The sequence below is a fragment of the Scyliorhinus torazame genome, chromosome 14 (assembly GCF_047496885.1).
Source record: "Scyliorhinus torazame isolate Kashiwa2021f chromosome 14, sScyTor2.1, whole genome shotgun sequence".
NCBI classification, from domain to species: domain Eukaryota; kingdom Metazoa; phylum Chordata; class Chondrichthyes; order Carcharhiniformes; family Scyliorhinidae; genus Scyliorhinus; species Scyliorhinus torazame.
The window spans coordinates 155434905-155449420 of record NC_092720.1 but is presented as its reverse complement, the minus strand read 5'-3'; the positions used below and the strand labels follow the sequence as shown (position 1 = coordinate 155449420).

General features: G+C 50.9%; 1 protein-coding gene across 1 annotated transcript in view; it reads left to right on the top strand.

Annotated features, from left to right (window-relative positions):
* The window catches only part of LOC140390097 (antigen peptide transporter 1-like), a 78698-nt gene that overhangs the window by 31643 nt on the left and 32539 nt on the right, over window positions 1-14516 (top strand). The window contains exon 7 of the mRNA XM_072475003.1: window positions 8127-8255. Within this exon, the coding sequence (XP_072331104.1) occupies window positions 8127-8255 (129 nt within the window). The remainder of the gene's footprint in view (window positions 1-8126; window positions 8256-14516) is intronic.

Below are 14516 nucleotides of genomic sequence, written 5' to 3'. Positions count from 1 at the left end.
TGGAGAGTGAGGGTGTGATTGAGGAGTGAGGGTGTGATTGAGGAGTGAGGGTGTGATTGGAGAGTGAGGGTGTGATTGAGGAGTGAGGTGTGATTGGGGAGTGAGGGTGTGATTGAGGAGTGAGGGTGGGATTGGGGAGTGAGGGTGTGATTGGGGAGTGAGGGTGTGATTGGAGAGTGAGGATGTGATTGGAGAGTGAGGGTGTGATTGAGGAGTGAGGTTGGGATTGGGGAGTGATGGTGTAATTGAGGAGTGAGGTGTGATTGAGGAGTGAGGATGTAATTGAGGTATGAGGGTGTGATTGGAGAGTGAGGGTGTGATTGAGGAGTGAGGGTGTGATTGAGGAGTGAGGGTGTGATTGGAGAGTGAGGGTGTGATTGAGGAGTGAGGTTTGATTGGGGAGTGAGGGTGTGATTGAGGAGTGAGGGTGGGATTGGGGAGTGAGGGTGTGATTGGGGAGTGAGGGTGTGATTGGAGAGTGAGGGTGTGATTGAGGAGTGAGGTGTGATTGGGGAGTGAGGGTGTGATTGAGGAGTGAGGGTGGGATTGGGGAGTGAGGGTGTGATTGGGGAGTGAGGGTGTGATTGGAGAGTGAGGGTGTGATTGAGGAGTGAGGGTGTGATTGGAGAGTGAGGGTGTGATTGAGGAGTGAGGGTGTGATTGAGGAGTGAGGATGTAATTGAGGTATGAGGGTGTGATTGAAGAGTCAGGGTGTGATTGGAGAGTGAGGGTGTGATTGAGGAGTGAGGGTGTGATTGAGGAGTGAGGGTGTGATTGGAGAGTGAGGGTGTGATTGAGGAGTGAGGGTGTGATTGGAGAGTGAGGGTGTGATTGAGGAGTGAGGGTGTGATTGAGGAGTGAGGGTGTGATTGAGGAGTGAGGGTGTGATTGGGGAGTGAGAGTGTGATTGGGGAATGAGAGTGTGATTGAGGAGTGAGGGTGTGTTTGAGGAGTGAGGGTGTGATTGAGGAGTGAGGGTGTGATTGAGGAGTGAGGGTGTGTTTGAGGAGTGAGGGTGTGATTGAGGAGTGAGGGTGTGATTGAGGAGTGAGGGTGTGATTGAGGAGTGAGGATGTAATTGAGGTATGAGGGTGTGATTGGAGAGTGAGGGTGGGATTGAAGATTGAGGATGTAATTGAGGCGTGAGGGTGTGATTGGAGAGTGAGGGTGTGATTGGGGAGTGAGGATGTGATTCGAGGGTGAGGTTGTGATTCAGGAGTGAGGGTGTGATTGGAGAGTGAGGGTGTGATTGGGGAGTGAGGATGTGACTGGAGAGTGAGGGTGTGATTGAGGAGTGAGGTGTGATTGAGGAGTGAGGATGTAATTGAGGTATTAGGGTGTGATTGGAGAGCGAGGGTGTGATTGAGGAGTGAGGGTGTGATTGAGGAGTGAGAGTGTGATTGGAGAGTGAGGGTGTGATTGAGGCGTGAGGGTGTGATTGAGGCGTGAGGGTGTGATTGGAGAGTGAGGGTGTGATTGAGGAGTGAGGGTGTGATTGAGGAGTGAGGGTGTGATTGGGGAGTGAGGGTGTGATTGGGGAGTGAGAGTGTGATTGGGGAATGAGAGTGTGATTGAGGAGTGAGGGTGTGTTTGAGGAGTGAGGGTGTGATTGAGGAGTGAGGGTGTGATTGAGGAGTGAGGGTGTGTTTGAGGAGTGAGGGTGTGATTGAGGAGTGAGGGTGTGATTGAGGAGTGAGGGTGTGATTGAGGAGTGAGGATGTAATTGAGGTATGAGGGTGTGATTGGAGAGTGAGGGTGGGATTGAGGAGTGAGGATGTAATTGAGGCGTGAGGGTGTGATTGGAGAGTGAGGGTGTGATTGGGGAGTGAGGATGTGATTCGAGGGTGAGGTTGTGATTCAGGAGTGAGGGTGTGATTGGGGAGTGAGGGTGTGACTGAGGAGTGAGGGTGTGGTTGGGGAATGGACTGTGATTGGGGAGTGAGGGTGTGATTGAGGAATGAGGGTGTGATTGCAGAGTGAGGGTGTTATTGGGGTGTGAGGGTGTGATTGGGGTGAGGTTGTGATTGGGAAGTGAGGGTGTGATTGAGGAGTGATGATGTGATTGCAGAGTGAGGGTGTTATTGGGGTGTGAGGGTGTGATTGGGGTGAGGGTGTGACGAGGGAGTGGTCGTGGATTGGGGAGTGAGGGTGAGATTGGGGATTGAGGGTGTGATTGAAAAGTGAGGGTGTGGTCGAGGAGTGAGATTGTGATTGAGAAGTGAGGGTGTCATTGAGGAGTGAGGGTGAGATTAGTGAGTGGAGTGTGATGGAGGAGTGAGGGTGTGATTGAGGAGTGAGCATGTGATTGAGGAGTGAGGGTATGATTTGAGAGTGAGGGTGTGATTGGGCAGTGAGTGTGTGATTAAGGAGTGAGGGTATGATTTGAGAGTGAGGGTGTGAGTGAAGAGTGTGGGTGTGATTGAGGAGTGAGGATGTGATTGAGGAGTGATGGTGTGATTGGGGAGTGAGCGGGTGATTGGGGTGTGAGGGTGTGATTGGGGTGAGGGTGTGATGAGGGAGTGATCGTGGATTGGGGAGTGAGTGTGAGATTAGTGAGTGGAGTGTGATTGGGGAGTGAGGTGTGATTCAGGAATTACGTTGTGATTGAGGAGTGAGGGTGTGATTGAGGTGTGAGGGTGTGATTGGGGAGTGAGGGTGTGATTGAAGAGTGAAGTTGTGATTGAGGAGTGAGCATGTGATTGAGGAGTGCGGGTATGATTTGAGAGTGAGGGTGTGATTGGGCATTGAGGGTGTGATTGGGGAGTGAGGGTGTGATTGAGGAGTGAGGGTGTGATTGAGGAGTGAGATTGTGATTGAGGAGTGAGGGTGTGATTGCGGAGTGAGGGTGTGATTGAGGAGTGAGGGTATGATTGAGGAGTGAGGGTGTGATTGCGGAGTGAGGGTGTGATTGAGGAGTGAGGGTGTGATTTAGGAGTGAGAGTGTGATTGAGGAATGAGCATGTGATTGAGGAGTGAGGGTGTGGTTGAGGAGTGAGAGTGTGATTGAGGAGTGAGGGTGTGATTGAGGTGTGTGGGTGTGATTGAGGAGTGAGGGTGTGATTGGGGAGTGAGGGTGTGATTGGGGAGTTTGTATGATTGAGGAGTGAGGGTGTGAATGAGAAGTGAGAGTGTGATTGAGGAGTGAGGGTGTGATTGAGGAGTGAGAGCGCGATTGAGGAGTGAGGGTGTGATTGAGGAGTGAGGGTGTGATTGAGGAGTGAGGGTGTGAATGAGGAGTGTGGGTGTGATTGAGGAGTGAGGGTGTGGTGGAGGAGTGAGAGTGTGATTGAGGAGTGAGGGTGTGATTGAGGAGTGAGAGTGTGATTGGGGAGTGAGGATGTGATTGGGGAGTTTGTAGGATTGAGGAGTGAGGGTGTGAATGAGGAGTGTGGGTGTGATTGAGAAGTGAGGGTGTGGCTGAGGAGTGAGAGTGTGATTGAGGAGTGAGTGTGTGCTTGAGGAGTGAGGGTGTGATTGACGAGTGTGGGTGTGATTGAGGAGTGAGGGTATGATTTGAGAATGAGGGTGTGATTGGGCAGTGAGGGTGTGATTGGGAAGTGAGGGTGTGATTGAGGAGTGAGGGTGTTATTGAGGAATGAGGGTGTGATTGAGGAGTGAGGGTGTGATTGAGGAGTGAGAGTGTGATTCAGGAGTGAGGGTGTTATTGAGGAGTGAGGGTGTGATTGAGGAGTGTGGTGCGATTGAGTGTGGGTGTTATTGGGGAGCGAGGGTGCGATTGCGGAGTGAGGGTGTGATTGAGGAGTGAGGGTGTGATTGAGGAGTGAGAGTGTGATTGAGGAGTGAGGGTGTTAATGAGGAGTGAGGGTGTGATTGGGGAGTGAGGGTGTGATTGAGGAGTGAGGGTGTTATTGAGGAGTTAGGGTGTGATTGAGGAGTGAGATTGTGATTGAGGAGTGAGGATGTGATTGCGGAGTGATGGTGTTATTGAGGAGTGAGGGTGTGATTGCGGAGTGAGGGTGTGATTGCGGAGTGAGGGTGTGATTGAGGAGTGAGGGTGTGATTGGGGAGTGAGGATGTGATTGAGGAGTGAGTGTGTGATTGAGGAGTGAGGGCGTGATTGCGGAGTGAGGGTGTGATTGAGGAGTGAGGGTGTTATTGAGGAGTGAGAGTGATTGAGGGGTGAGGGTGTGATTGCGGAGTGAGGGTGTGATTGAGGAGTGAGTGTGTGATTGAGCAGTGAGAGTGTGATTGAGGAGTGAGGGTGTGATTGAGGAGTGAGGGTGTGATTGAGGAGTGAGGGTGTCATTGCGGAGTGAGGGTGTGATTGAGGAGTGAGGGTGTGATTGAGGAGTGAGGGTGGGATTGAGGAGTGAGGGTGTGATTGGGGAGTGAGGGTGTGATTGCGGAGTGAGGGTGTGATTGAGGAGTGATGGTGTGATTGAGGAGTGAGGGTGTGATTGAAGAGTGAGGGTGTGATTGAAGAGTGAGGGTGTGATTGGGGAGTGAGGGTGTGATTGTGGAGTGAGGGTGTGATTGAGGAGTGAGGGTGTGATTGAGGAGTGATGGTGTGATTGAGGAGTGAGGGTGTGATTGAGGAATGAGGGTGTGATTGAGGAGTGAGGGTGTTATTGCGGAGTGAGGGTGTTATTGAGGAGTGAGGGTGTGATTGAGGAGTGACGGTGTGGTTGGGGAGTGAGGGCGTGTTTGGGGTGTGAGGGTGTGATTGAGGAGTGAGGGTGTGATTGAGGAGTGAGGGTGTGATTGGGTAATGTGGGTGTGATTGGAGAGTGAGGATGTGATTGGGGAGTGAGGGTGTGATTGGGGAGTGAGGGTGTGATTGGGGAATGAGGGTGTGATTGGGGAGTGAGGGTGTGATTGGGAAGTGAGGGTGTGACTGGGGAATGAGGGTGTGATTGGGGAGTGAGGGTGTGATTGGGGAGTGAGGTTGCGATTGGGGAGTGAGGGTGTGATTGGGGAGTGAGGGTGTGATTGAGGAGTGAGGGTGTGACTGGGGAGTGAGGGTGTGTTTGGGGAGTGAGGGTGTGATTGAGGAGTGAGGGTGTGATTGTGGAGTGAGAGTGTGATTGAGGAGTGAGGGTGTGGTTGAGGAGTGAGGGTGTGATTGAGGAGTGAGAGTGTGATTGAGGAGTGAGGGTGTGGTTGAGGAGTGAGGGTGTGATTGAGGCGTGAGGGTGTGATTGCGGAGTGAGGGTGTGATTGAGGAGTGAGGGTGTGATTGCGGAGTGAGGGTGTGATTGAGGAGTGAGGGTGTTATTGAGGAGTGAGAGTGATTGAGGAGTGAGGGTGTGATTGAGGAGTGAAGGTGTGATTGCGGAGTGAGGGTGTGATTGAGAAGTGAGGGTGTGATTGAGGAGTGACGGTGGGATTGAGGAGTGAGGGTGTGATTGGGCAGTGAGGGTGTGATTGCGGAGTGAGGGTGTGATTGAGGAGTGATGGTGTGATTGAGGAGTGAGGGTGTGATTGAAGAGTGAGGGTGTGATTGGGGAGTGAGGGTGTGATTGGGGAGTGAGGGTGTGATTGAGGAGTGATGGTGTGATTGAGGAGTGAGGGTGTGATTGAGGAGTGAGGGTCTGATTGAGGAGTGAGGGTGTTATTGCGGAGTGAGGGTGTTATTGAGGAGTGAAGGTGTGATTGAGGAGTGACGGTGTGGTTGGGGAGTGAGGGCGTGTTTGGGGTGTGAGGGTGTGATTGAGGAGTGAGGGTTTGATTGAGGAGTGAGGGTGTGATTGGGGAATGTGCGTGTGATTGGAGAGTGAGTGTGTGATTAGGGAGTGAGGGTGTGATTGGGGAGTGAGGGTGTGATTGGGGAATGAGGGTGTGATTGGGGAGTGAGGGTGTGATTGGGGAGTGAGGGTGTGATTGGGGAGTGAGGTTGTGATTGGGGAGTGAGGGTGTGATTGGGGAGTGAGGGTGTGATTGAGGAGTGAGGGTGTGACTGGGGAGTGAGGGTGTGTTTGGGGAGTGAGGGTGTGATTGAGGAGTGAGGGTGTGATTGTGGAGTGAGAGTGTGATTGAGGAGTGAGGGTGTGGTTGAGGAGTGAGGGTGTGATTGACGAGTGAGAGTGTGATTGAGGAGTGAGAGTGTGATGAGGAGTGAGGGTGTGATTGCGGAGTGAGGGTGTTATTGAGGAGTGAGAGTGTGATTGAGGAGTGAGGGTGTAATTGAGGAGTGGGTGTGTGATTGAGGAGTGAGAGCGTGATTGAGGAGTGAGAGTGTGATTGAGGAGTCAGAGTGTGATTGAGGAGTGAGGGTGTGATTGCGGAGTGAGGGTGTTATTGAGGGATGACGCTGTGATTGAGGAGTGTGATTGAGGAGTGAGATTGTGATTGAGGAGTGAGGGTGTGATTGCGGAGTGAGGATGTGATTGAGGAGTGAGGGTGTTATTGAGGAGTGAGATTGTGATTGAGGAGTGAGAGTGTGATTGAGGAGTGAGGGTGTGATTGAGGAGTGAGAGTGTGATTGAGGAGTGAGGATGTTATTGAGGAGTGAGAGTGTGATTGAGGAGTGAGATTGTGATTGAGGAGTGATTGTGTTACTGAGGAGTGAGGGTGTGATTGAGGAGTGAGGCTGTGATTGAGGAGTGGGATTGTAATTGAGGAGTGAGGGTGTGATTGAGGATTGAGGGTGTGATTGAGGAGTGAGAGTGTGATTGAGGAGTGAGGGTGTTATTGAGGAGTGAGGGTGTGATTGAGGAGTGTTGTGCGATTGAGTGTGGGTGTTATTGGGGAGTGCGGGTGCGATTGCGGAGTGAGGGTGTGATTGAGGAGTGAGGGTGGTATTGAGGAATGACGCTGTGATTGAGGAGTGAGTGTGTGATTGAGGAGTGAGATTGTGATTGAGGAGTGAGTGTGTGATTGCGGAGTGAGGGTGTGATTGAGGAGTGAGGGTGTTATTGAGGAGTGAGGGTGTGATGGAGGAGTGAGGGTGTGATTGGGGAGTGAGGGTGTGATTGGGGAGTGAGGGTGTGATTGAGGAGTGAGGGTGTGATTGGGGAGTGAGTGTGTGATTGAGGAGTGAGGTTGTTATTGAGGAGTGAGGGTGTGATTGAGGAGTGAGGGTGTGATTGAGGAGTGAGGGTGTGACTGGGGAGTGAGGGTTTGACTGGGGATTGAGGGTGTGATTGGGGAGTGAGGGTGTGTTTGCGGAGTGAGGGTGTGATCGAGGAGTGAGGGTGTGATTGAGGAGTGAGAGTGTGATTGAGGAGTGAGGGTGTTATTGAGGAGTGAGGGTGTGATTGAGGAGTGAGGGTGTGATTGAGGAGAGAGAGTGTGATTGAGGAGTGAGGGTGTGATTGAGGAGTGAAGGTGTGATTGAGGAGTGAGGGTGTGATTGGGGTGTGAGGGTGTGATTGGAGAATGAGGGTGTGATTTGGGAGTGAGAGTGTGATTGGGGAGTGAGGGTGTGATTGAGGAGTGAGTTTGTGATTGGTGAGTGAGGGTGTGATTGGGGTTTGAGGTTGTGATTGGGTAATGAGGGTGTGATTGGGGTGTCAGAGTGTGTTTGGGGAATGAGGGTGTGATTGGGGTGTGAGGGTGTTATTGGGGAGTGAGCGTGTGATTGGGGTGTGTGGGTGTGATTGGGGTGTGTTTGGGGAATGAGGATGTGATTGGGGACTGATGGTGTGATTGGGGAATAAGAGTGTGATTGGAGAGTGAGGGTGTGATTGAGGAATGAGGGTGTTTTGGGGGAATGAGGATGTGATTGGTGAGAGAGGGTGTGATTGGGAAATGAGGGTGTGATTGTGGAATGAGGGTGTGATTGGTGCGTGAGGGTGTGATTGGGGAACGAGGGTGTGATTGGGGAGTGAGGGTGTGATTGGGGAGTGAGGGTGTGATTGGGGAATGAGTGTGTGATTGGGGAGTGAGGGTTCGATTGAGGAGTGTCAGTGTGATTACAGAATGAGGGTGTGATCGGAGAATGAGGGTGTGATTGGCAGGTGAGGGTGCAATTGAGGAGTGTCAGTGTGACTGGGGAGTGAGGGTGTGATTCAGGATTGAGGGTGGGATTGAGGAGTGTCAGTGCGGTCAGTTTGAGTATAGTTTCTCTCAGGGACCCTGCAGTAATGGGTGCAGGGCAGTGAGAGACTGGGGAAAGCGGGACCTTGTCCTCACTCTGTCTCTGTGTTGCCTCTTCTCTGTCTCAGCTGTCAGACTTGGTTTTGAAGCTCACTCTGCTTTACTGTGGTGGATGTCTGGTGGAAGCAGGAAACGTCACCAGTGGGAATCTCGTCTCCATCATATTTTACACGCTGCAGTTTACCACGGCCATCGAGGTGAGTGATGCAGCCTTGTTCAGGAGAGAATACTCATCGTATCGACAGCTGACATCAAGAAACCTGATACCCAGACGCTGAACGTCTGCAGCACATTGACTGGTCACAGTGTGCACATGGACATCACACTGACTGGTCACAGTGTGCACTTCGACATCGCACTGACTGGTCACACTGTGCACATGGACATCACACTGACTGGTCACAGTGTGCACATCGACATCACACTGACTGGTCACACTGTGCACATGGACATCACACTGACTGGTCACACTGTGCACATGGACATCACACTGACTGGTCACAGTGTGCACATGGACATCACACTGACTGGTCACAGTGTGCACATGGACATCACACTGACTGGTCACAGTGTGCACTTGGACATCACACTGACTGGGCACACTGTGCACATGGACATCACACTGACTGGTCACACTGTGTACTTGGACATCACACTGAATGGTCACACTGTGCACAAGGACATCACACTGACTGGTCACACTGTGCAAATGGACATCACACTAACTGGTCACACTGTGCACATGGACATCACACAGACTGGTCACACTGTGTACTTGGACATCACACTGACTGGTCACACTGTGTACTTGGACATCACACTGAATGGTCACACTGTGCACAAGGACATCACACTGACTGGTCACACTGTGCAAATGGACATCACACTAACTGGTCACACTGTGCACATAGACATCACACTGACTGGTCAGAGTGTGTACATGGACATCACACTGACTGGCCACACTGTGCTCATGGACATCACGCTGACTGGTCACACTGTGTACTTGGACATCACACTGACTGGTCGCACTGTGCACACGGACATCACACTGACTGGTCACACTGTGTACATGGACATAACACTGACTGGTCACACTGTGCACATGGACATCACACTGACTGGTCACACTGTGTACATGGACATCACACTGACTGGTCACACTGTGAACATGGACATCACACTGACTGGTCGCACTGTGCACATGGACATCACACTGACTGGACATACTGTGTACATGGACATAACACTGACTGGTCACACTGTGTACCTGGACATCACACTGACTGGTCACACTGTGTACATGGACAACACACTGACTGGTCACACTGTGTACATGGACATAACACTGACTGGTCACACTGTGCACATGGACATCACACTGACTGGTCACACTGTGTACATGGACATAACACTGACTGGTCACACTGTGTACATTGAGATCACACTGACTGGTCACACTGTGTACATGGACATCACACTGACTGGTCACAGTGTGCACATGGACATCACACTGACTGGTCACACTGTGTACATGGACATAACACTGACTGGTCACACTGTGTACATTGAGATCACACTGACTGGTCACACTGTGTACATGGACATCACACTGACTGGTCACAGTGTGCACATGGACATCACACTGACTGGTCACACTGTGTACAAGGACATCACACTGACTGGTCACACTGTGTACATGGACATAACACTGACTGGTCACACTGTGCACATGGACATCACACTGACTGGTCACACTGTGTACATGGACATAACACTGACTGGTCACACTGTGTACATTGAGATCACACTGACTGGTCACACTGTGTACATGGACATCACACTGACTGGTCACAGTGTGCACATGGACATCACACTGACTGGTCACACTGTGTACATGGACATCACACTGACTGGTCACACTGTGCACATGGACATCACACTGACTGGTCACACTGTGCACACGGACATCACACTGACTGGTCACACTGTGTACATGGACATCACACTGACTGGTCACACTGTGTACATGGACATCACACTGACTGGTCACAGTGTGCACATGGACATCACACTGACTGGTCACACTGTGTACATGGACATCACACTGACTGGTCACACTGTGCACACGGACATCACACTGACTGGTCACACTGTGCACATGGTCATCACACTGACTGGTCACACAGTGTACATGGACATCACACTGACTGGTCACATCACATTGACTGGTCACACTGTGTACATGGACATCACACTGACTGGTCACACTGTGCACAAGGACATCACACTGACTGGTCACACTGTGTACATGGACATCACACTGACTGGTCACACAGTGTACATGGACATCACACTGACTGGTCACATCACATTGACTGGTCACACTGTGTACATGGACATCACACTGACTGGTCACACTGTGCACAAGGACATCACACTGACTGGTCACACTGTGTACATGGACATCACACTGACTGGTCACACTGTGCACATGGTCATCACACTGACTGGTCACACAGTGTACATGGACATCACACTGACTGGTCACATCACATTGACTGGTCACACTGTGTACATGGACATCACACTGACTGGTCACACTGTGCACAAGGACATCACACTGACTGGTCACACTGTGTACATGGACATCACACTGACTGGTCACACAGTGTACATGGACATCACACTGACTGGTCACATCACATTGACTGGTCACACTGTGCACAAGGACATCACACTGACTGGTCACACTGTGTACATGGACATCACACTGACTGGTCACACTGTGCACAAGGACATCACACTGACTGGTCACACTGTGTACATGGACATCACACTGACTGGTCACAGTGTGCACATGGACATCACACTGAATGGTCACACTGTGTACATGGTCATCACACTGACTGGTCATACTGTGTACATGGACATCACACTGACTGGTCACACAGTGTACATGGACATCACACTGGCTGGTCACACCGTGCACAAGGACATCACACTGACTGGTCACACTGTGCACATGGACATCACACTGACTGGGCACAGTGTGTACATGGACATCACACTGACTGGTCACAGTGTGCACATCGACATCACACTGACTGGTCACACTGTGCACATGGTCATCACACTGACTGGTCACACTGTGTACATGGACATCACACTGACTGGTTACACTGTGTACATGGACATCACACTGACTGGTCACACAGTGTACATGGACATCACACTGACTGGTCACATCACATTGACTGGTCACACTGTGTACATGGACATCACACTGACTGGTCACACTGTGTACATGGTCATCACACTGACTGGTCACACTGTGTACATGGACATCACACTGACTGGTTACACTGTGTACATGGACATCACACTGACTGGTCACACAGTGTACATGGACATCACACTGACTGGTCACATCACATTGACTGGTCACACTGTGTACATGGACATCACACTGACTGGTCACACTGTGTACATGGACATCACACTGACTGGTCACACTGTGCACAAGGACATCACACTGACTGGTCACACTGTGTACATGGACATCACACTGACTGGTCACAGTGTGCACATGGACATCACACTGAATGGTCACACTGTGTACATGGTCATCACACTGACTGGTCATACTGTGTACATGGACATCACACTGACTGGTCACACAGTGTACATGGACATCACACTGACTGGTCACACCGTGCACAAGGACATCACACTGACTGGTCACACTGTGCACATGGACATCACACTGACTGGGCACAGTGTGTACATGGACATCACACTGACTGGTCACAGTGTGCACATCGACATCACACTGACTGGTCACAGTGTGCACATGGACATCACACTGACTGGTCACACTGTGCACATGGACATCACACTGACTGGCCACACTGTGCACATGGTCATCACACTGACTGGTCACACTGTGGACAAGGACATCACACTGACTGGTCACACTGTGTACATGGACATCACACTGACTGGTCACACTGTGCACATGGACATCACACTGACTGGCCACACTGTGCACATGGACATCACACTGACTGGGCACACTGTGCACATGGACATCACACTGACTGGTCACACTGTGCACATGGACATCACACTGACTGGCCACACTGTGCACATGGTCATCACACTGACTGGTTTCACTGTGCACATGGACATCATACTGACTGGTCACACTGTGCACATGGAGATCACACTGAATGGTCACACTGTGCACATGGACATCACACTGACTGGTCACACTGTGTACATGGACATAACACTGACTGTTCACACTGTGTACATGGACATCACACTGACTGGTCACACTGTGTACATGGACATCACACTGACTGGTCACACTGTGTACATGGACATCACACTGACTGGTCACACTGTGTACATGGACATCACTTTGACTGGTCACACTGTGTACATGGACATCACACTGACTGGTCACACTGTGTACATGGACATCACACTGACTGGTCACACTGTGCACAAGGACATCACACTGACTGGTCACACTGTGTACATGGACATCACACTGACTGGTCACAGTGTGCACATGGACATCACACTGAATGGTCACACTGTGTACATGGTCATCACACTGACTGGTCATACTGTGTACATGGACATCACACTGACTGGTCACACAGTGTACATGGACATCATACTGACTGGTCACACTGTGCACATGGAGATCACACTGACTGGTCACACTGTGCACATGGCCATCATACTGTCTGGTCACACTATGCACATGGAGATCACACTAACTGGTCACACTGTGCACATGGACATCACACTGACTGATCACAGTGTGCACATCGACATCACACTGACTGGTCACACTGTGCACATGGACATCACACTGACTGGTCACAGTGTGCACATGGACATCACACTGACTGGTCACAGTGTGCACATGGACATCACACTGACTGGTCACAGTGTGCACATGGACATCACACTGACTGGTCACAGTGTGCACTTGGACATCACACTGACTGGGCACACTGTGCAAATGGACATCACACTGACTGGTCACACTGTGCCCATGGACATCACACAGACTGGTCCCACTGTGTACTTGGACATCACACTGACTGGTCACACTGTGTACTTGGACATCACACTGAATGGTCACACTGTGCACAAGGACATCACACTGACTGGTCACACTGTGCAAATGGACATCACACTAACTGGTCACACTGTGCACATAGACATCACACTGACTGGTCAGAGTGTGTACATGGACATCACACTGACTGGTCACACTGTGCTCATGGACATCACGCTGACTGGTCACACTGTGTACTTGGACATCACACTGACTGGTCGCACTGTGCACACGGACATCACACTGACTGGTCACACTGTGTACATGGACATAACACTGACTAGTCACACTGTGTACATGGACATAACACTGACTGGTCACACTGTGAACATGGACATAACACTGACTGGTCACACTGTGAACATGGACATCACACTGACTGGTCACACTGTGTACTTGGACATCACACTGACTGGTCGCGCTGTGCACACGGACATCACACTGACTGGTCACACTGTGTACATGGACATAACACTGACTGGTCACACTGTGCACATTGAGATCACACTGACTGGTCACACTGTGTACATGGACATAACACTGACTGGTCACACTGTGCACATTGAGATCACACTGACTGGTCACACTGTGCACACGGACATCACACTGACTGGTCACACTGTGTACATTTACATCACACTGACTGGTCACACTGTGCACATAGACATCACACTGACTGGTCACACTGTGTACATGGACATCACACTGACTGATCACACTGTGCACATGGACATAACACTGACTGGTCATACTGTGCACATGGACATCACACTGACTGGTCACACTGTGTACATTGAGATCACACTGACTGGTCACACTGTGTACATGGACATCACACTGACTGGTCACACTGTGTACATGGACATCACACTGACTGGTCACACTGTGCACATGGACATCACACTGACTGGTTACACTGTGCACATGGACATCACACTGACTGGTCACACTGTGCACATGGACATCACACTGACTAGTCACACTGTGCACATGGACATCACACTGACTGGTTACACTGTGCACATGGACATAACACTGACTGGTCACACTGTGTACATTGAGATCACACTGACTGGTCACACTGTGCACATGGACATCACCCATGACTGGGCACACAGTTACATCGTCATCACACTGACTGGTCACACTGTGTACATGGACATCACACTGACTGGTCACAGTGTGCACATGGACATCACACTGACTGGTCACACTGTGTACATGGACATCACACTGACTGGTCACAGTGTGCACATGGACATAACACTGACTGGTCACACTGTGCACATGGACATCACACTGACTCGTCACACTGTGT